General features: G+C 41.8%; 4 protein-coding genes across 4 annotated transcripts; 1 reads left to right on the plus strand and 3 right to left on the minus strand.

Moving 5' to 3' along the window:
• Nucleotides 1–2725: 2725 nt before the first annotated feature.
• MELLADRAFT_113582 (uncharacterized protein) lies at nucleotides 2726–3907 on the minus strand (the record flags this gene model as incomplete). Its single annotated transcript, XM_007418303.1, has 4 exons — nucleotides 2726–2752; nucleotides 3324–3508; nucleotides 3600–3650; nucleotides 3718–3907. 4 exons carry the CDS (start codon nucleotides 3905–3907, stop codon nucleotides 2726–2728), a joined length of 453 nt encoding a protein of 150 aa, XP_007418365.1.
• A 10756-nt stretch (nucleotides 3908–14663) lies between these two features.
• Nucleotides 14664–15577, plus strand: MELLADRAFT_73609 (uncharacterized protein; the record flags this gene model as incomplete). Its single annotated transcript, XM_007418281.1, has 2 exons — nucleotides 14664–14915; nucleotides 14977–15577. The coding sequence occupies 2 exons, from the start codon at nucleotides 14801–14803 to the stop codon at nucleotides 15507–15509; spliced, it is 648 nt and encodes a 215-aa protein (XP_007418343.1).
• Nucleotides 15578–15918: 341 nt separating this feature from the next.
• Nucleotides 15919–17991, minus strand: MELLADRAFT_76089 (uncharacterized protein; the record flags this gene model as incomplete). Its single annotated transcript, XM_007418285.1, has 2 exons — nucleotides 15919–16330; nucleotides 16418–17991. The coding sequence occupies one exon, from the start codon at nucleotides 17720–17722 to the stop codon at nucleotides 16439–16441; it is 1284 nt and encodes a 427-aa protein (XP_007418347.1).
• Nucleotides 17992–19198: 1207 nt separating this feature from the next.
• MELLADRAFT_113584 (uncharacterized protein) lies at nucleotides 19199–20471 on the minus strand (the record flags this gene model as incomplete). Its single annotated transcript, XM_007418302.1, has 3 exons — nucleotides 19199–19252; nucleotides 19313–19379; nucleotides 20140–20471. 3 exons carry the CDS (start codon nucleotides 20469–20471, stop codon nucleotides 19199–19201), a joined length of 453 nt encoding a protein of 150 aa, XP_007418364.1.
• Between the last annotated feature and the right edge of the window lie 926 nt (nucleotides 20472–21397).

The following is a 21397-nucleotide window of genomic DNA, read 5'->3' on the forward strand; positions in this document are numbered from 1 at the left end:
CCAGGTTTTTAGAGTTTTGGAAATTAATTCCCCCACATCCCTAACATTGGAAAGCTGGTTTTGGAGAATTTTTGGGGACTTCAATTTTGTTTCTGGAACATTGGAAAAGGCAAATAATCTTGACGTGATTCTTGTACCTAGATCAGCTATTTCAATGTACAAAATTTGTTTCAACAGGGGTGAATACTCCTCAGAGTAAAGGGGAGTCAGAAAAAATTGATTTTTGAATGAATGCAAGCTATGTCCCTTGTGCACAACTCAACTTGCATATGAGCAACTTGTGTAAACCCTTGTTGAATGTGAATTTCTGTTTGTTCCTTTCAAGGTTAATGGGGAAATAACTTATGAAATGGGATATTAATCATGCTGTTCATTCATGGTACATCAGTATCATCTGAGAGGGAGATTTTTGTCCAACTGAGATTCATTCCTCCACATCCCTAACATGTGACCAGGACCGGGGCGGATAATTCCTTTTTCATCCCTAACATAGCAAAAATTGAAGGGTCTGATTCATTCCTTTTTCATCCCTAGGGTTTATAGGACTTATCCGGGGTCCTAGTGGTAGTATCTCATTTTGTAATAGGCAAGTATGATGCATTTGTAGTGCTCCAAAGTTTTTCCCTTTACATAGAACAAATTCTTTCAAAATTGTCATCGACAGATGTGATAGGAAGAAGAAGTCGAGTTTAACCAAGAACGATTAAAAGATGAAATCGAATGAGTACAAGGATCGAGAAGGATGTGTTGACTTAGATGATGATGGTGGACAGAAAGTTTGACCATAGGTGATGGTAAGAAGTTTGATTGTGAATGAAAATGAGATGTAGGAATCGATTGAAAGGTTGAGTGTGTACTTGCACTTGATGGTGAATTGGTTGAAGTCTGTGAACTTACAAAGTTGAGAGGGTGACGGTTGAACTTGAAGAGATGATTGGGTATGGTGAAGGAGGGTGTATGGTGACAAAAGAGAGGTTGATCGAAAAGGAAGGGTGAAAAGGTGATAAAGAGAGAAGGGTATGGAAAAGAAAGAGGGGCAAAAAGAGTTTTTTGGTCTGATATACGGCCAAAAGGCTGTATATTCAAATCGACCAGTATATCGTGTTATACGATTTGGTTTCTTGTCCAAATAAATTGTCCGAACACCACTGTTTTTTTCGAGATTCGATATATGTATATCGTGATATACTGTATACAGTCGGTTCTCGATGTAAGCATATCAATGGTTGACAAAAACTCCTTGCATATATCGCGCGATGCATACTCGCAAAATAGGCATAATATGCATATTTCTTCCCAAAACAAGACAATGATGTCTATATGCTGATTTCCTCACAAAATAAGCAGAATTTGTTGATTTCTCCCTTGAACAGTACAAGACTCATTGGGCTAGTTACAACAAGTTAAAAAACATATGACTCGCTGAACAGATGATAAGATTTGATGATCGTCTTGGATGAGATCATCAAAAGCGAGAAAAAAAGAGGCGATTACACTAGAACGAGAAACAACACATCAGCACAACATCAGACAGAACATGAAGGGTCAAAAGTACATACCTGATGATTTGAAAAAACTATCAAGACTAGTTTGCTTCAATGATGAGAATTGAACATGGCTGAGATCCGCAGACATCTTCTCTAAAGCATGAACATGCGGCCCCCAGTTAGGTTCATCCTCGTCCAGTTCGTGATCCGGTCAACACTCCATAGCGTATGTGATCTCCTCAATCGCCTTCCTCATCTGAGTCAATGTGAATGGAACACGTTCAACTTCAACTTCAACTTCTGAATCATCTGCATCAATGATTGGTGATTCATCTGCTTTGGCACCCAAAGTGCTTTGAATGATGTCTTCATTTGTGGGCATTGAAATTTCCATCTCAGGATTTTGATTCTCGATTGAAGGATTTAAAAGTTCATTGATACTGATGCGGAAACCAGGACGTGATTCGGGCAATCCTGGACAGCGATCGAGGTTCTGAAGCTCTTGGGAAAGATCTGAGATTGCCATCTGAAGGCCTGGATCGGCTGTGTATTGACATTGACGGTGATTTTCAGAGTTACTGGGAGTATCGGAGTTGTTGTCAGATTCATCATGAGTCTTGGATTCGTTACAAAAGTTGGGATTGTGATCAAGTCGGAAATCTGTGATGATGCCAGTGTGTTTGAAACAGTTCTTAATGGTGTCAGCTGATACTTTCTTCCAAGCTCGCGATGCCATTTGCATCGCTTCCAGGATGTTGATGTTGTATATCTTATCGGCATTCCAATCGGGATGTTGTTCATACTTCAGTATAGACTTTGAAATGAAATCTTGACGATAATATGCTTTGAAAGCAGTGATGATGCCAGCATCGCATGGCTGTAAGACACTTGAAGTGTTTGGAGGTAGGAACTTGATTGTAATGTGAGAAAGGTTGAGAGCCTTGGCCGCAGAGGTGTGTCCAGAGAAGTTATCTAAGAGGAGAAGGATCTTCCGGTCCTGAAGGCGCATGCGTGAGTTGAGGGACGAGAGCCAGTCGCCAAATATGATTGCTGTCATCCAGGCCTTTTTGTTGAATGTGTAATCAAAACCCCAGTATGAAGCGTCGTGACGGCCAAAGGGCCGAGGCTTTGCTGAATGCCCAATTATCAAGGGAGGAAGTTTGTCGCTTCCATCAGCATTAGCACCAAGTAGGTAAGTGATACGAATCTTGGAGCCCTTTATTCCTGCGTGGTCCATGCTAGAGAGAGTTTTGTTGGGAGGCATCCTAGAATTTAAAAGAGTCAAAACTATCTAGATAATGAAATGGAACTCGATTTAAAAAGGATTGCTAACTTGTAGATCAGTCCTGTCTCATCAGCGTTGTATATCTCAGAAGGTTTGAACTTTTTAGTAAGCTCTAGCAACTCCTCGCGACCTTCTCCAACAGTAGCATAGTCGACTGAGGCCGCCTCTCCGTGAAGAACTCGAGTGCAAATGTTGTGACGATTCTTAAAATTTGTAAGCCAACCATCTGAGTAGCGCATTTCAACCCCAAGGATATTACCGAACTCCTCAGCTTTTTTACGTAGGGTGTCACCGTTGAAAACCATGTTGCGAGCATGTGCTTTGATGATCCAATGAGCCAGGGCCTCTTCAAGAGCAGGAAACTTTGCTGGTCGTTGACGCTTGACATCGGGACCGTTCATTTGAATCGATGATGTGATCTTCTTTGAGTCCCTCATCCATCGGCTCAGAGATGATTGCTGGATGTTGAAGTGCTTTGCTGTTTCGGCTTGAGTTTTCCCATTGTTGATGTGCCATGCTAAAATCTCACACTTATCTTTCAAATCCTTGACTTCACGAGTGCCCTTTAACTTCTTCTGAGGCTGATTTTCTGACCTTTTGGACTTTTTCTTTGGTGGTTTTTCAACCACTTCAACTGATTGCGAGTCGGAATCCACCTCATTGCTGGCTTTTCCACCGTTTCCGTGTTTAACATAGGCGTCAATACGTGTAACATTCTTTGTGATCTCATCTTGCACTGAAATTTAGTACATATACATCAACAAGGTATACAAAATATAGGTACGAGAAACTGGATTCACCTTTCTTGTTACGTTTCTTTGTCTTACCTGCAACTGAAGTCCGAATAGAAGCATTAATGGGAATTTTCGCGCCAGAATCTGTGAAGAACAAAAGGAGTCTAAGAAGTAGAAAAAATCTTAAAGCCCAAAAGAGAATCAAACTCACCATTAAGCATGGTTTTTATCTTCTCGAGCTTGCTTTTAATTATCCCCTTAATGTTGTCATCACAGTTTGGCAATTTGTTCACCTTTCCCACATAATAAAGAGCCTTCTGAAGTCCATAAGAGCCGCCAAGTATAAATTTTTTACCCACATCAATTCCAAATGCATTATCAAGCTTTGTATTGGTGTCCATTGTCAATTCATCGGTGTCTAAGCTGGGATCAGGTGAGTTTCCAAACCACGTATTGAGTTTACCATCCGCTGATGCAATATAAATTGTAGGACAGTTTTGTGAAAGGAGAAGAATATCACTGATAAGTTCAGATATTGAAGACATGGTAGGTGAGGCTGGGCGTGTTGGTCTGGAGCAAAAAAAAATGTTGATGAAGGTCTCACAACAGATGGGAGTGGGCTTCTGTCAGCTTGATTTAAGCATATTATGCTTCCGCAGCCCAGAATTTCCAAAATATGCTCATATGCAGTGTGATTGGCTCTTGTTGTAAGCATATTTCACGAATTTTGATGATTTCTAATGTTTTAACCATTATGCATCAAGGGTTTTGGTTTTGGCAGGGAGCGCACGTATACCAAAAAAAATCCCCAAAAACCCTATGCTTGTAGCGAGATATGCTTACTTCGAACTTGCTTACATCAAGAACCGACTGTATTGGTTTGGTGTAGTATATCACGATATACGTATATTGAATCGTACCGAACGGGCCCTTAGAGCATCCACTATTGTTACAGTAAAATTTCAGTAAATTTTACAGTACAGTTTTCACAGTACAGTAAATTTAGGTACAGAAAGGTGGAAATCCACTATCGTTTCAGTAATATCGTTCTGTACGGTACGTACCGTACAGAAATGACCCTGCCCCACAATCATAGAGAATTGTACGTTCAGTAAATAATCTGCAAGCTATCGACCTTGGCTCAGAAACATGGATAGTCTCAAAGTATCTAGATTTGAGAGATGCTGAGATCCATCATGGTCTGATGAATGACCTCAAGAATCCATCATTGTCTGATGGACAATTGTACAACAACAAGGACAATCAAAAAAATCAAAAAAATAGCACAAGATGTTCATTTGATGAAGTCGCTTTGATTTGATCAAGTCGATTATTGAGAAGATTGGTTGAAATGGTTAATTGACAAGAAGGCAAGAAATTTGATCGATGAGAAGATGAAAGAGTTGATCGATGAGAGGGTGATAGAGATTGAAGGATAGTAGAGGGTGATTTTGGGAAGGTGGTGATGAATCCCTATGTAGAATCGGTAGATTTGGTGGATACCGATTCTGTACAGATTCTGTAGAGGTGCAGTAGATTTAGAGCATCCGCTATCGTCTCGGTAAATGGCCTCGGTACGGTAAATTTTACCGTACCGAGGCTCAAAATCCACAATCGTGTCAAAAACACGCATCAGTACCTACGGAATTGGTAGAAATTTGGTAGAGGTCAAGTAAATTTACTGGACCTCTACCGAATCGGTATCTGCAAATTTACTGGTCTGCTGAGCCAAACATCACACCACAACTCAAACATGAAAGTTTTCACTACACCTCTCCTCTCCTGCTCTTGATCATCATACACTACACTTTCCATCCAAGTCTCAACATAACTTTCAACATCCTATTTCGCTTTGTACTTATCATGTCTTGGTACTTTCATTTTTTTCAAATCCTTTGTCTCCGTTTTCAAAACTTTTGTTTTTGGATCATTTGTTTTGAAATCATATTTTCACATTGTTTGTTCTAAACTCAACTGTTTTCAAGTCGATTGCTATCGAGTTGATAGTCTTTAGGTTAGTTTTTAGATCAATAGCTTTTAGATTGATAGCTTTTACAACGATCAATGAGAAACAACAAAGTCTACTCGATGACTTGAAATTTGCAGTTTTTGCAGAAGGACCTGACGCACAATAACGGGACATAGTCTTTTCTGTACGGTAATACCGTACAGATGGTATTTACTGAGACGATAGTGGATTTCCACTAATCTGTATCTAAAGATACTGTAAGTACACAGTATGTACTGCTAATTTACTGAAATTTTACTGAACAATAGCTGATGCTCTTACTGGACCTCTACAGATTTTTGACCGAATCTGTAGCTACCGATCTGTACTTTGTACACGATTGGGGATTTTTGGCCTCGGTACGGTAAATTTCAGTCAAATTTACAGTACCAAGGCTGTTTACAGCAACGATGGTGGATGCTCTTAGCTTTCATATTTCATCACATGCCTCAGGTTGTGGGCGCGGCGCAAAAAACGCGCTTGGGCGCGCCGAGGCGCACTTTTTTTTTCAGAAATGGGGGTAGGCGCGCCTTTTTGGGGGTGCATACAAGATGGCATATATACTGCAACTTCCCACTTACCAATTGCGATCAGCCCTCCATCATATCCCAGGAGAAAGTCACAATGCCAAAAGACAAACGATTGAAGCCAAAGCACTCAAAACCTACAAGTTCATCAAAAAAATACACATGGATTCCAGCGGCAAACAATTGCACTATACGATGGACAGGCTTCGAGATGTCTGAAGAACGTGATTCAACCGCGGCACGACGGATGGCCCGATGCAAATATTGTCAGAAGATAATGCACGGGAAGCCTTCCTATCTTCAGGCCCATATGACCACTGAATGCAAATCAGACCAACCAACAACATTCCAATCAACCATTCATCGGTATCTTATCATTCGATCGAGATTGAAGCCAATAAACCCTCGAACCATCACCATATGCCTCAGAAACGTCCACCGGACACCGACGCAGGTGATCCGGATCACCCTCCCCCAAAAAATCCTGCCTTTCGATCGGACGAAACGGATTCGATGATGAGCGAACTCAGGTCACTATCATCGACAAACCCTCAAGCGAACGACGTCCTTCTTCAAATTGTTATCAAAATGATGGACAGCATGTCCAAAATGTTCAACGCCACGATCAACGAACTCAGAGAAGAGATTCGCCAACTCAAAGCGGAAAAGGTTACGCCGGTGCAACTACAACCGCAACCTATACTACAACCAGGACGGATCCAATTACCTGCGAAACCAAAAGCTTGGACAAACCCGTACCCTAAAAACGACACGAATACTAATCAGACACCGAAAGCTCCACCCAAAAATGTCGAAATCAATGAATTCAAGTCGGCAACTCTCATCATGCACAAGAACTCAGAAGCTGAACCTTTCAAAGGTATGACAAACATCACGATTGTAGAGAAAATAAACTCAGCCTTAGAATCACTCAACGCAAAAATCAACGATAAACCAGTCAAGATTCAAAGTGCAGCAATCTTAAAATCGGGCGACATTATAATGACCATGGAAAATAGATTCATCAAAAAATGGCTACTAGAGAACAAACACCGATGGACTAAACTAGCCCACAAGGACTTCGAAACAACCCAAACCCGATACCCGATTCTCTTCAATTATGTTCCTGCTGAATTCAAAATAGGAGACAAAGAATTCATCATCAAACTAAGCGAACAAAACAACATCCCACTCGAATCTATTCACTCAGCAAAATGGATCAAGAACCCGGAAGACACCAAGAAACAACATGGCACAATAGTAATCAACTTCTTAGATAAAGCTCTTGCACATAAAATTGAAAAAGGTGGAGGTATAAATGTAGACTGCACGAGGCTTAGAAGCAAAACATATATCCAAGGCCCAACAATGTGTTTTAATTGTCTAGATATTAATCATGTACAATCAAATTGCAAATTCATGGCTCACTGCTTAAAATGTGGTGATTCCCATAACACTAAGGATTGTGCTAACAATGATATTAGCCAAACCTGTGCCCGCTGCGTGAAATTTGATTCAACCAGAACTAACTCCCAAATTGACCGTTTCCTCCCCAAATATGCTCACTCCCCAAAAAGCTTACAGTGCCCTCTCCGCAAGACACAATTCCAAATTCCCCACCAAATAATTATCAACGATGAATCATAATACCCATCAAGAAAACCCAAACAGTCCCCCCCCCGAGCCACCAAATACTTTTATCGACGACAACTCACTCGATGAAAATTACTCAGACACACCCCTCAACCTCGAAAAAATTTCCGTCCTCCACTTCAACTGCCAAAAATCCCCAGACATTACTCACGAAGCGTTAACACAAACTCAATACACAATACTCTCATTACAAGAACCTTGGTTCAACGTCCACACCCGCTCCTTTCCCAATCACCGGGCCTGGCATAGTATTATGCAGTACGACTATTTCCCGACGTCATGGGAAGACAGACCACGTACTTGCATATATATATCAAAGCTCATCCCCACCAACCAAATTACAGTACTTCCAAGCGGGTCCGATATCATCCTTAGCGTAGAAATCAAAGATCCAGAAAATCACCGCAACAAAATCAGAATCATCTCATGGTATAACCCGCCAAGCTCGATGAGAGGCATGGCCATGCTGGAAAGATGGCTACGCCTCCACCATGACAGACGGACACCCACCATCATCACGACCGACTCCAACCTCCACCACCAATTGTGGAACCCCCCAGGCTACACCCGAAGCGACACTCTAGCTAAGAAACTTATCCATCTATGCGGCAACTCAGGCCTCTCACTCACTTCCCCAAAGGGCATTCCTACCCGATTCTCAAAAGGAACTAAACCAACGACAATCGACTTGATCTGGTCAAGCTGGAATCTCAAGGATAAAATCATGAGCTGCAAGGTGGTCGAAAATGGACCAGTTTCTGATCATCTACCCGTAGCCACAACCCTCGATCTCTCTTTCATCCCCCCAATCACGTCACATATATCTGTGAAAGTAACTGACCTTAAAATTCCTCCCTTCCACGATAAAATTCTAGATTCGCTTTCTCTCCTCCCACCAGACTATGCTTCCTCAGACGACATAAACCAAGGTGTCAGCACACTAACAACAATTATCACAGACGCAGCAAACGCCCAAGGAAAAAAAGTCAAGACAAACCTTAAGAAGCACAAGGTCTGGTGGGATGCGGAGACCCTCAACCCAATCCTCAAAACCCGAAACCGTGCAAGAAGATGGATGTCCCTCACAAACCTTCCGGAAGCACACGAATGCTACACTAACTGGCAGCAATACTTCAAACAACAAGTCCTACGCGCCAAATTCAATCACTGGAAAAGATTCCTAGCGTCTTGCTCAGGTAACGAAACGTTCAAGGCTTTCAAATTCACCAAACCAACCTCTACAGGCGAAGTAGCACCTCTGCTCAACCCAGACGGATCCACGGCGTCAGAGAAATCTCAACAGGCCAAGATCCTCTTCGAAGGGACCTCCGTCGCTCACATTGAAGCGGATCTATCAGATATCCCCCCACAAGTCCCGACACTCAACATCCCCACGACGCTCCACCACCCAACCCTTGAGGCTAGAGAACTGAGACGGATAGTAGAGGACCTACCAAACAAAAAAGCCCAGGGAGGCGATACCATCTCAAATGAACTCCTGAAATTAGCCCTCCCAGTCATTGAAGACGAAATCTGTAGACTATTTAATGCATGCTTTAGCCTAGGTCACTTCCCGGATGGATGGCGTTCAGCGGTTACAATTATAATCAGAAAAACTGGCAAAGACGATTATTCAAACCCCAACGCCTATCGCCCTATCGCCCTCCTAAGCTGTCTAGGTAAAATACTCGAGAAAATTATTACCAGCCGCATCACGTTCTGGGCCGAGAACTTCAAAGTCATATCACCTAGCCACATGGGAGGCCGCCGCCAACACAGCACAGATGACGCCCTGCTCATACTCAAATCCTGGATTAAGGAGAAATGGCGCACGAAAAAGGTGGGGACAGCTCTTTTCCTAGATGTCAAATCAGCATACCCTTCAGTACACCGAGAACGACTATGGCATATCCTCCGTACCAAAAGGTGTCCGGAGTATCTTTTACAGCTAACTCAAGGATTCTTAACAGAAAGAACAACAAATTTGAGAATACAAGACTTCCTATCAGAGAAATTTGATATCAACAACGGTCTCCCTCAAGGCTCGCCACTATCGGTAATATTATACATCATCTATAATTCAGAATTACTCGGTATGAACAATCCCTCACCTCTATCGGACGATATCTCAATAGGTTTCATAGATGATGTAGTCCATGTCGTAGCATCCAAGGATTTTAACACCAACATCCTCAAACTCAAACAACACGCGGATAAATCACTAGCATGGGCCCTGAAACATGGAGCCATCTTTGACAAGAAAAAGGCTCAACTGATGCATTTCTCAACTAAACGAAAACCGGAGAACCCGAATTTCCAATTTGGCGACAGTCTCCTCAAGCCCAAAGAAGAAGTCAAATGGCTGGGCCTCTGGCTAGACCCGAAACTCAACTTCAACAGCCATCTACAACACATGAAGAAAAACGGTGAACTCACATTAAATCAATTCAGAAGATTAAATAAATGCTATTCAGGACTATCAATGAAAGAAATCAAGAAACTAATCAAATCAGTTCTTATCCCAAGAATTCTCTATGGTAGTATTGCATGGCTAACAAAGAAAAATGAAAGTAAAGCTAACAAAATATTAGACACCATCCAGAATAAAGCCAACCAAATAACGCTAGGAGCTTTTAAAGGAACGTCAAACGAAATGATGCGCCACGACACATATATGCCCCCACTCAAATGGGTAGCGACTAGCAGACATCACCAATTCATTCTCAAACGCCTCTCAGCTCAAGACACTCACCCGACTCGCCAATTCATAGAGTTCGAACTGAAGACCAAATACAAATCACATCCCGGACCCATCCAAGACATACTTAGTCCACAACACCTCGAACCACTTATCAAAGAAGAGGTAGAAACGATTTTTCCATTCCCACTGGCACCGTGGTCAAAATGTTTTGGGGAAGTAATGAACATAGGTAAAACGAAAGACGACGTGGTCAAACTTTTACCTGAACAAATCAAATCAGAAGAAAACAACGACACATTAATTATCTTTACTGATGGTTCGGTCAAAGAAGAAGGAGGAGGTGCAGCAGCAGTCTCTAAGACGCTCAGCAGAATACAAGCAGTCGAATTTAATGATAACTTCTCAAATCATGAGATGGAACTGATGGGTATACTTCTGGCTTCAGAATTAGCTAACGACATCTTCTCTACACAGCGCCCGCCACCAAAGAATCTAGCCATCTTTAGTGACAATCAAGGTGCAATCCAACTTGTTCAAGACATTCCGAAACAGACTTCAGGACAACACTTGTTGATTAAAATCCGTACTCAACTAATGAGAATCCCTCCTTCAGCTGATATAAAATTCTATTGGACCCCAGGACACAAAGGTATTGAACTGAATGAACTGGCTGACGAACTAGCAGGTACGACCGCGGAAAAGCAAGAAATGCCGATGCAGCTCCCGACCAGTCTTGGTAGTCTTAAACGACGAACCAAATCAAATTTCAACATCAAACAATTCACTTTCATCCCAGGAAAGAACACCTCCTTCATCACGAAACCAAAGTCGATTACAGAAGGTCTAGAGAACCTTGAAAAGGGCAACACAGCAGCCATATTTCAACTCAGGGCGGGATTTAGCCCCCTTAATGACCACTTATTCAAAAGAAACTTAACGGATTCCCCGCAATGTGACGTCTGCAAGATGAAAGAAAATACTCACCACTTTCTCCTTTATTGCAGGCGATACTCTAGAGCTCGTAAAACTTTTCGGTCAAGATTAAAAGAGGAAGGAATAAGAGTGAACTGGAACAACACCACTAAACTCTTAGACACGCCCAAAGTTTTCCCACTTCTATCAGAATTTATTTTAAAAACTAAAAGATTTGTACATTTTCACTCTTATTTACAGGATCAGGACCAAGGAGAACGGCCACGGAACAAAGAGCGACTTGCCACGAGATAGAAAGGATCTTAACAATCAAAAGAAGAAAAACCGCTGATAAGTACTCACGTAACTGGGTTCGATTGAAAAATATCAGAAACAGCGTACTGTCAAACCTCGTTACGGAGTTCGTCGGGTAATAACCGGCGAGGCAGTCATCATCCCAACTATATCATCTCATAAACCGCTGATAAGTACTCACGTAACTGGGTTCGACTGAAAAATGTCAGAAACAGCGTACTGCCAAATCTCGTTACGGAGTTCGTCGGGTAATAACCGACGAGGCAGTTTTAACCATCATTTTCCTCTCTTAAATCGCTGATAAGTACTCACGTAAATGGGTTTGATTGAAAAATATCAGAAACAGCGTACTGTCAAACCTCTTTACGGAGTTCGTCGGGTAATAACCGGCGAGGCAGTTTAACAAAAAGTTCAACATTGTTGTCTTTTTAAGGGAAATATTCCACCTAGTCTCCAGATACTTGGGACGTGCTTGCACACAGGTGTGAAATAAAATAAAACAAGAAACAATTTATTGCAAAATGACAGGGATAAAAAATCATAAACAAAAGAAAAGAGAAAGATTAAGGATTCTTGATATCGACTGGCAACGAAACTCTTTGATCCGACTAGATGGCCGAAATCTCCAAGGTGTACTGGTCCTTTTTCTATTTAACTTGTTTAGTTAGTGTATTATGCAATAAAGCCAATCGCACTTTAAAAAAAAAAAAAAAAAAAAAAAAAAAAAAAAAAAAAAAAAAAAGAATGCAAATCAATACCAGCCAATAAGTTATCCAAATACTGGCAACTAATCAATGACGACAACAGCAAGACGTTACAACCCACATCAACTTCATCTTCTGCTGGTACTGTTGTCCCTCCTTCAGTAGCTCCTGCAGAAAAGATTTGTCTTGACTTTACAAAGAACAAGAACAACCTTCATCACTTCAGTGAAATCAGTCCCTTGTTAACAAAGCTCACCCACATGTTATTGGATTAGCATGTTTCTTACATGCATTCAACAATCTTGCAAAGGACATACTGAGTCACCCACTTATGGTACAAGCTGTCAATGGAAATAAAAAAATAGTTAATTACTTCAATTCATCCGCATTCTTCAGCGAACACTTAGCTTCTTGGAGGAAAGAAAATGGGGTAAAGCATGGTTTACAATCAGCCTGCATGACCCGATGGTTCACCTTTGCAAAGGTGTGCCTCTCTGTTGATGAGCATGAACTTGGACTTCTGAAATGTGTTGAGATGGCTGAAGACCGAACAATCTCGACTCCGAGCATGCCACCTGAAGTTCGGAACATCGTTCGTATGCGTGATCACTTTACTGCAAATAAAACTCTCGTAATGTTTCTCAAGCCTGTAGTCAATGCATTGGCTCGTCTAGAACGTGCCACAACCTCTCTTGGTGACATATGGAAGGAGATCTTAGGTGTCTACTTATCTATCAGCAAGATTGATGTGTCGGTCTGGCCCAACTACATACTGTCGTTCCCAAAAAGCTTGCCACATCGACTATTTTTCAGTCGAGCTGGCGGTCCGTGCGCGCTGTCAGAAACAGACAAGAGAAGCGATCACGCAAGAGGAAAAGAACCTCCCTGTCACAAAATTCCATACTCGAGAGAGAGAGGGTCAGGGAACCCTCTTTTTGAACAAAATGGCAAATCTGTTTTGAAAGCTGGGCAGAGCCATCTTCCACCAGCACCATCCAAGAATTGCCCTCGACCGCTCAAAACATCCATAACTTTTTCAAAAACATCTTTAAACTTCAAATGATTTTCATCAAAAAAAACGAATCCTATAAACGGTAGATACATCATCGACAAGAATCCTCGTCACCGCCAAATTGTGGACCTTTGACTCCTTTGACTCAAAACTCGCTTTTCAAAACCTTTTTTTCCTTTTGTCTTTAGTTCATTACAACCAATCAATGAAATTATGATTGTCTCTTTTACTTAAGTCAGTCAAGATGCATAAACAGCATCACTAACACTTCAAGCAAGTTTGTTTTGTACTTTACTACATACATAGACTGTTAAAATGAAATAAATGGGATTGATGTTTGTTTTCCACATTGTTTGATTGGTGCCGATTGAACCGATCAACCCCCAAATAAAAATTTGAAGCAATTGACTTGAATCAAATCAAGTGCTTCAATCAATTGGTGCTTTAACCTTTTTATCTACTCTGAAACATGATCATAAACCTTTGTCTCTCTTGCTGAGAGTTAATTTCTGCTTAGGTGTCCTTGATTCGGTCCAAAAAGTGATGCCGAATTGATCGCTAAACCTTTCAGAAAACAAATTTGATGACCTCTCTGACTTTTTGAAAAGAGACTTGTCCATGTCTTGTGATTTCTTGAACACGAGACATGGACGTTGCTTGAAAAGAACTCAACCTTAGTTGGAAAGAACATCAACTAGCTCAGTTTGTTATCTGTTTGATTTGATTCACTTTATTGAAATTGAGATCTTGTTTGTTTCTTTTCTATCCATCACTTGTTACAACCGAGCTTTGAAAAAAATTAAGATATCAATCAAAGAAGCAAGTTGATGACCAAAAGAAGACTACAAATCACCGTGGCCAATTGGTTGAAGATGAAAAAAAAAGAAGTGAGTTGATGACATCCGATTGGTTGAAGATGTACACAAATATTTGGAGAAAAAAGATATCAAAAAAGTGAGTTATGGTCCTTTTCATTGTATCGGAGTTGACGGATAGTTCGTGTTCCGGTTGAAGCCCAGCTATGGCGGCAAATTCAGAAATTGATGGTTTGAAAAAGTTATGGATGTTTTGAGCGGTCGAGGGCAATTCTTGGATGGTGCTGGTGGAAGATGGCTCTGCCCAGCTTTCAAAACAGATTTGCCATTTTGTTCAAAAAGAGGGTTCCCTGACCCTCTCTCTCTCGAGTATGGAATTTTGTGACAGGGAGGTTCTTTTCCTCTTGCGTGATCGCTTCTCTTGTCTGTTTCTGACAGCGCGCACGGACCGCCAGCTCGACTGAAAAATAGTCGATGTGGCAAGCTTTTTGGGAACGACAGTAGATTTCAAAAAACAATCTCTCTCGTATGTTGATAAACGAGCCGAAGTATACAATGAACCAATTTACATCATAGCATTCTTTCTCAGTCCCGCTTATCGTCAAGTCGCTGTATCGGGAGAGTATCCAATCAAGGTTGTCAAGAAAATGCTTGTCACATTAGCTCAACTCTGGGGATACTCAAAGGCAGACTGTATTAATTTGAAGGATCAAGCACAACTTTACCTCGATGGGACAGGTCTTTTTCCTAGTAAAAAGAATTGTCAGTTATTTTCATTTGCCTTTGGTCCTGCTTCTAGTGCAACTGATATGTTTCTTCTCAGATGAACGAGCGCTTGATTACTGGCTCAATCTACCCTCAACCCTCCAAACCACTCAACTCAAGACTTTTGCTATCAAAGTACTCGATCTCGTAGCCCATGCGGCAGGAGTCGAAAGCTTGTTTTCGGACATGGGGGCAACAAAGACCAAGAACCGATCACGACTAACCAAAACTCATCTAACTATGATCTCACAAGTCAGGCTCACATTATTAAATCACACTGAACCCAATGAATCCAACACGGGCACCGAAATCGAAATTGTTGAAAACAGTCCGGAGGATTTCTCTGGAGGTTTTTCGGGACCTGATGAGCTCGAACAATTCGAGACTGGTATTTTTCTTCCTGAGGACGCACCCATCGATCCCTTTCTTTTACCAATGAATCCGGGTTTCGATGGGCTTATAAGCACCCTATTTGATTTCGATATCTTTGACATCAATTCTGTTCATTCTGTCTCGCCTTTGAATGTCAATGCTTCTGTGGTAGATAGTTCTGGTGATCCATGGAACCCTGATGATATAGACTACGACTAGAACACTCTTTTAGACTTTACAATGATGAAATAACAAAGTACGATGGTCTTTTCGCCATTTTTCTCATTAAAACACGCGCCTAGGCGCGCCTACAAAAATTTGAGTGCGCCCACAACCTGACACATGCCATTTATGTAATTTTGTATTCCTCACATGTTTTCCTGAAAGCAAGATGATGAAGCACTAATACATACAACTACTTGCACTGCTTCGATTTCTTCCCGAGACAGATTAATCCTGATTAATCTCATTCCTTGGTTTGCGTCCTTGAACCCTCAGGCTCAAGAATACTAACCAAATGCGCACAAAACTTTATCCCCTCATCTTTCACCTTCAAAACGACTAGATACCGGGAAGCGAACAGCAACACTAATGATTTCGTTAAAAAATGCCTATTTTATCTCTTTCAATAGATAAAATGATATATTTTTTATATTCCAAACTTCAAAACAAAGTTGATCAAGATTTTTTAAAATCTATACCATCACAAACAAAAACCCTTGATATTATAATACTTGATTACAAAGAAAAGTAAATAAAATAAAATCTTTGAGATTCTCAAAACAAATAAATTGAATAACAAACTCCAACGAAAAAAATCATCTTTCGAAATTACAAATACATGGGTTAACAAATAAAAAAAGATGAGATACAAATCATGATAAATTGTTTTTCGAATAATAATAATAATAATTGTAAGGGTCCATTAAAGAATACATCGCCCAAAGTGGTCCATTTTAATGATTAAAAGTTAAGAAGTAATTAAAAAATGATGATCAAAATGTATGAAATGCGCTCGCTTGGATCTTTTTTATCTAAACCTTTACAAACCACAAAAAACTTCGATCAGCAAACAAAAATTCTGTAAAAGAGTAAAACCAAAACCAAGAACTACAAAAACAACTCACCAAATCTGAATCCGACTTGATTCACTTCACGATATTCTTGATCCAATCAGTAATACAAATCAATCGATGCACATCCAGATTCTCCATAAGTTTTCCATCAAGTTCTTCAAATCCAAACTCATCCTTTTCGATCCGCTCATCATCCTGAATCAAATCCATCACCTCATCATTCTCATCTACCAAACTACCTTCTTGAGGAACCAATGAAGTACCCTTCCTATTCCGAATCTGAACCCCATCCAGTCGATTAAATTCCTCTAAAGCTTCAAAACTTAAATCCAATCTTTTAGCCATCAAATCCGTGATCCCATCGACGGTCATCATTCTACTTCTAGAAGAATCTACATGATTAAACTCATAACCAAATCCATACATCAAAGCTTTTTGACTAAAATATGCACTTCTTCTTTCTTCTCCTTCTCTTACGTTTTCTTTTTCTAATGTAGAAAGTGTCGATCTTCTATGATGATTAGTAGTTGGTGGTGATTTTGGAAACCTTGGTGATAATAATGGACATAGTTTGGGTCGGATCGGTTTACTACTACTATCATTGTTGGGTTGGGTTTCAGAACTTTTTCTAGGTGTGATCAAATTGGAATCAAGAAAGCTTGAAGTGTCTATATAATCAAAATCACTAGTGATCGATTGATTAGTCGGATTCAAAACAATATTAGAATGAAGGTTTTGATGAGGATCAGTAAGAATAGTACTTGAACTGGATTTGATAGACTGAGCTTCATGAATCGAACTTAGAGTAATCGAACTAGACCCAGAATCACCACTGCCACTACCATTACTAATCGAATCAGCTTGTGAATCTAAACATAATTTTTCAAACGTCGAATCGATTGAAGGGTTCTGTAAAGGTTTATTAAGTTGAACTGAAAGCTCTTTAGAATTAGTATCTGATTTATTTAAAATTGAAATCAATCGATTATGAGCCGGTTTAAGTAAGACTGATTCAAAATAACCAATCATAGATCTATGATTCGAATGTGGTGAAGTTGAAGACCAACTTGAAGGTGAACATGGTTCGTATATCAATTCAGTGGGTGATCTGAATAATGAAAGGTTTTGATTAGATTTCCATGAATTTAAATTCGGTTTAGGTAATGAAGTTAAATGTAAAGTTGATTGAGTTCTGGTAGGTGAAGTGCTTAAGGATGGTAAACTATCTGGGATCGAATCTTCTCTTTGGATTTGATGACATTCTTCTTGACTTCTTGATTCGATGATCATAGGATTGATTTCTTGAGTTTCTTGCAATTTCATTTCACTTTTGGGTATCACCAAATTCAATGACATTGTCCGTTTGATATTTTAAGAAGGTAAAGGTTTAAATAGACTTGGGCAATCTTGGATAACTTTTGTACTTGACAAGATAGTACGATAAAGGTTCTTGGTAAATGAGATGAATGAATGAATTGATAATTGATGACCAGAGATGATGAATGGTCTTTATTTGAATCAAAAATGTTGAAGATGGCAAAACGGAAAATGAAATGTGAAAAAAGAAAAAAAATAGGATAGAAGTTGAGTTTAGGAACTAACCGACAAGAAACATTCAAATCATTTGTTCCTTTGTACATACACAATATGATTTACAAACATTTTAATCTTGACCTGTCCCATTTAAGAGAGATCAACTCATGAGGTTCTTGAAAAATTAATATGTACTCTTCAGGTAGGTTTGAGCCCCAAAAGAATAGTGGAGGAACCTGATGTGTATAAAACAAAAACGGTTTTGAAGATTTGAAGATAGGAAGGCGAGCAACGATGTCCTATCTATGCCTTCGGCACACCCATACACCCGCTGATGGGAGTTGGCAATTCATCTTTATGGAATCAGCTGGAGGGCTGTGGGCAACGGTCACCTGATTTACGCATGGCGGCCCGGGACCTGAATTGCATGGTTGGCCCGGGGTTGAGATGATCGGGAGCACTGTGGGTGGCCGTGTCTGGCGCTGAGACATCCCACTGGGATTCTCCCCGCTCCGTCGAGAGAAATGAGATAACTGCTTAAACAATGTTGCACCACTTGGAACTTTAACCCTCTGTCTGACAGGACGGGTGGTGGGCGGGAAATAAAAAAAAAATAATTCAAAAGCTGAGAGACTAAAAGAAATTAACACGCTATAACTTGAGTAAAAATGAATAAGTGAAATATTTGTAAGGGTTATGATGGTGTTCTTCTATTGAACTTTTGAATACAACTGGGTTGGGTACAATGGTTGGAGCAGAGGATGGAGCAGACGACTAGGCCTGGCACCTCGATGTTAGCAGAGGTTCGACATACTCCTTGGGGTGATCTGTCGAGGGGCCACTTTGCTGCTCATCCTCTCAGATTGTATTTCTCTCGTGACACCTGTTGCTTATGTGACACTTCCCTCCTAGCATATTCCACTTGGTTAACACCCTGTGCCAACTTCGAGGAATCAGCTGGAGGGCTGTGGGCAACGGTCACCTGATTTACGCATGGCGGCCCGGGACCTGAATTGCATGGTTGGCCCGGGGTTGAGATGATCGGGAGCACATCCACCCTCGTAATAATGGAGAGTTGTTGATGGGTAGAAGGTAAGAGCTTGATGTTTGGCTGTGCCGATGGATGTGCGACTCGTAAGCGTGTTCTACGCGCGTGATTGCTTTTCCCCTGTGGGTGCGAATCATTCCGCGTATGGAGTTGGCCTGTTGGACGTCGATTCTGTGCAAATGGGACGTTTCTAATGAGTGCCAGTCAGGGAGCTCGAGCTTCAGTGGCTGGGAGCTGACCTGTTTGGTAGACTATTCTTTCCAACGACTGACTTTCTCGTCCGGAGGAGGGAGGTGTTGTCGTTTCTGCTTGCAGAAAGGGAAAGGTTAGCGTCGTACAGTGAAGTCTGAAGACGAATCACTTACGAGAGCCACTCGCGTAATTATCATACGCGAGCCTTCGAAACCACGAACTGTGACTTTCACGCAATGACTGTGTGAAGGAGAACCAGGTCAGGTTGAGCAAAGGGTTTTCTGGTAGAGCGCCGTGTTCATTACGCACGGGAGCTTTAGTTGGGAAGTGGATGTGTTCCCCCACGGTGAGTCCAGTTTGTGGCATGTGCTCGGTTGCTTTTCGCATGTTCAGGACGGGGTGGTTTCTGACGTAGAGGGCGTAGGATTCGCCTGACCACCTGCCTATCGCCTGGATGCTTTTCATGGGCATACCGGCTTGAGCGAGGGCCATTGCACCTCCTGCCCTGAGGGAGTGCCCGGTCCTGTTGCTGCCGAAGATTGAGGCTAATTGTTCCATGAACCAGGCTCTGGTTGGTAGTTGGCCGTCTTCTTTGATGAGGAGGAGAAGTTTGCCTGGGAATCGTTTGTCACGCAGGTTGATGTAGCGGACCAAAGTTCTAACGGGACAAAGATGGCAGTTTGCCCGCTGTACGATCGCTACCGGGGTGCCGACGAACTTTCTGTCGGCCTTGTGGTATGGTAAGGTGTAGGTGGCTGCTTCTCCGTTGAGAGCAATGAGGACGGAGGATCTTCGTATGGATTTTCGGGAGTTGCGAAAAGCGATGATGTCAGGCGTGACTAGCTCGCCCAATCAATGCAGCGCCGCAAACCCTAGGCCCAGAATTAGGTTGAACAGAAGATCGTCAAAGGTTTGGTTGAACCGGTTTGAAGCGATTTCGAGGTTGAGAAGTGTGAAAGGCGGTGCTTGCTTTGCGGGTGTTGAGAATTGTTTTTCACACCCGGTCAGCGAATTTTTGATTTTGTCACCGCTTCTGATGGTTGTGACTTCTGGGAATTTTTCTTTGTAGTGGCGGACGACTCCTGTTAGGTACGTTTTCATCGTGCCTGGCTTAACTTCTCTGCCGACTACCGAGACGAAATGCGCTAAGCTGATTTCTGACGGAACGACATCTTGAATATTTTGGGATTTGCAGAAAGCGACAAATCGTCGAACCCCACAGGCGTATTTGGCTTGCGATGACGGCTCGAGGCAGTGGTTCTGGTCTGAAATGTTCATCGCTTCGCGTTCTGAGAAACTGTACTCTTGTGTCGCGAAAGCTTTGGCAGGCATGTTGTACACGGAGATTTTTTTAAAATGGCAATAACTGAAAAGATTTTTTGTAAAAGGGTTTAATAAATTTTTCTTGATGAGAATAGATAGGTCGCGTGAATTGAGGAGACAAGATTGAGAAGAAAAAATGAGGAAAAAACGAAAGGGCCGGAGATGATCATTTTGTGCGTTTGAAACCGCCGTCTAGACTTTTAGGGATGGCTGGGAGGGTAATATGTCTTCTAGATGGGGGTGCTCCTTGGTCAGATATGATTTTTCGTCGTGATAGCTGATCCGTGATGACGTTTCGTTCTCCTGAGACGTGCCTGACTACCACGTTGAGTGACCTTTCCAACATCCTTGTTACCGCGTTCCTGAACAAGATGCGAGTGAGATCCGTTGGCGAGTGCGACCCGAACAGATAGCACACTGATTCATTATCGGAGAAGATGAGGATCTTCTTTGCGTCTGTAGAGACGGCCAATTCGATGGCTAGTACTACCGCTAACAGCTCTGACCAATAGTTGTCCCTCGCCGGAGGCGGGAAGAACAAGTCCCAGGTCTCGTTGGAATCTGGGTTCCAGATGCCTACGCCTGTTGGGCATGCATCGCAGAAAAATACGATGTCCGCGTCTTGTAGATCCCAGTGATAAGATTCCATGATTTGCCGGCTGTTCCAGTTTTCCAGAGCGTCCGCCAGCCAGCATAGATCCTCTTTTGTTGCTTTGTTGAGAGGAACGTGAGCGTTGCACATATTTTTCCCGGCGATTTTGTCCCAGGAGGACTGGAGAGACCACCTTCCTAATGGGAAGATATTGAGCGCCCAGTTCGCCCAGCCCGTCAGGCGTTGCCATTCGACCAAAGGTTGTGATACCGAGTTGGCGAATAGGCGCAGTTGAGAGATGAGAGCTACTCGTTTCTCTTCTGTCAGAGAGATGACCATTGTG

The sequence above is a fragment of the Melampsora larici-populina genome (genome assembly GCF_000204055.1).
Source record: "Melampsora larici-populina 98AG31 unplaced genomic scaffold MELLAscaffold_88, whole genome shotgun sequence".
Taxonomy (NCBI): Eukaryota; Fungi; Basidiomycota; class Pucciniomycetes; order Pucciniales; family Melampsoraceae; genus Melampsora; species Melampsora laricis-populina.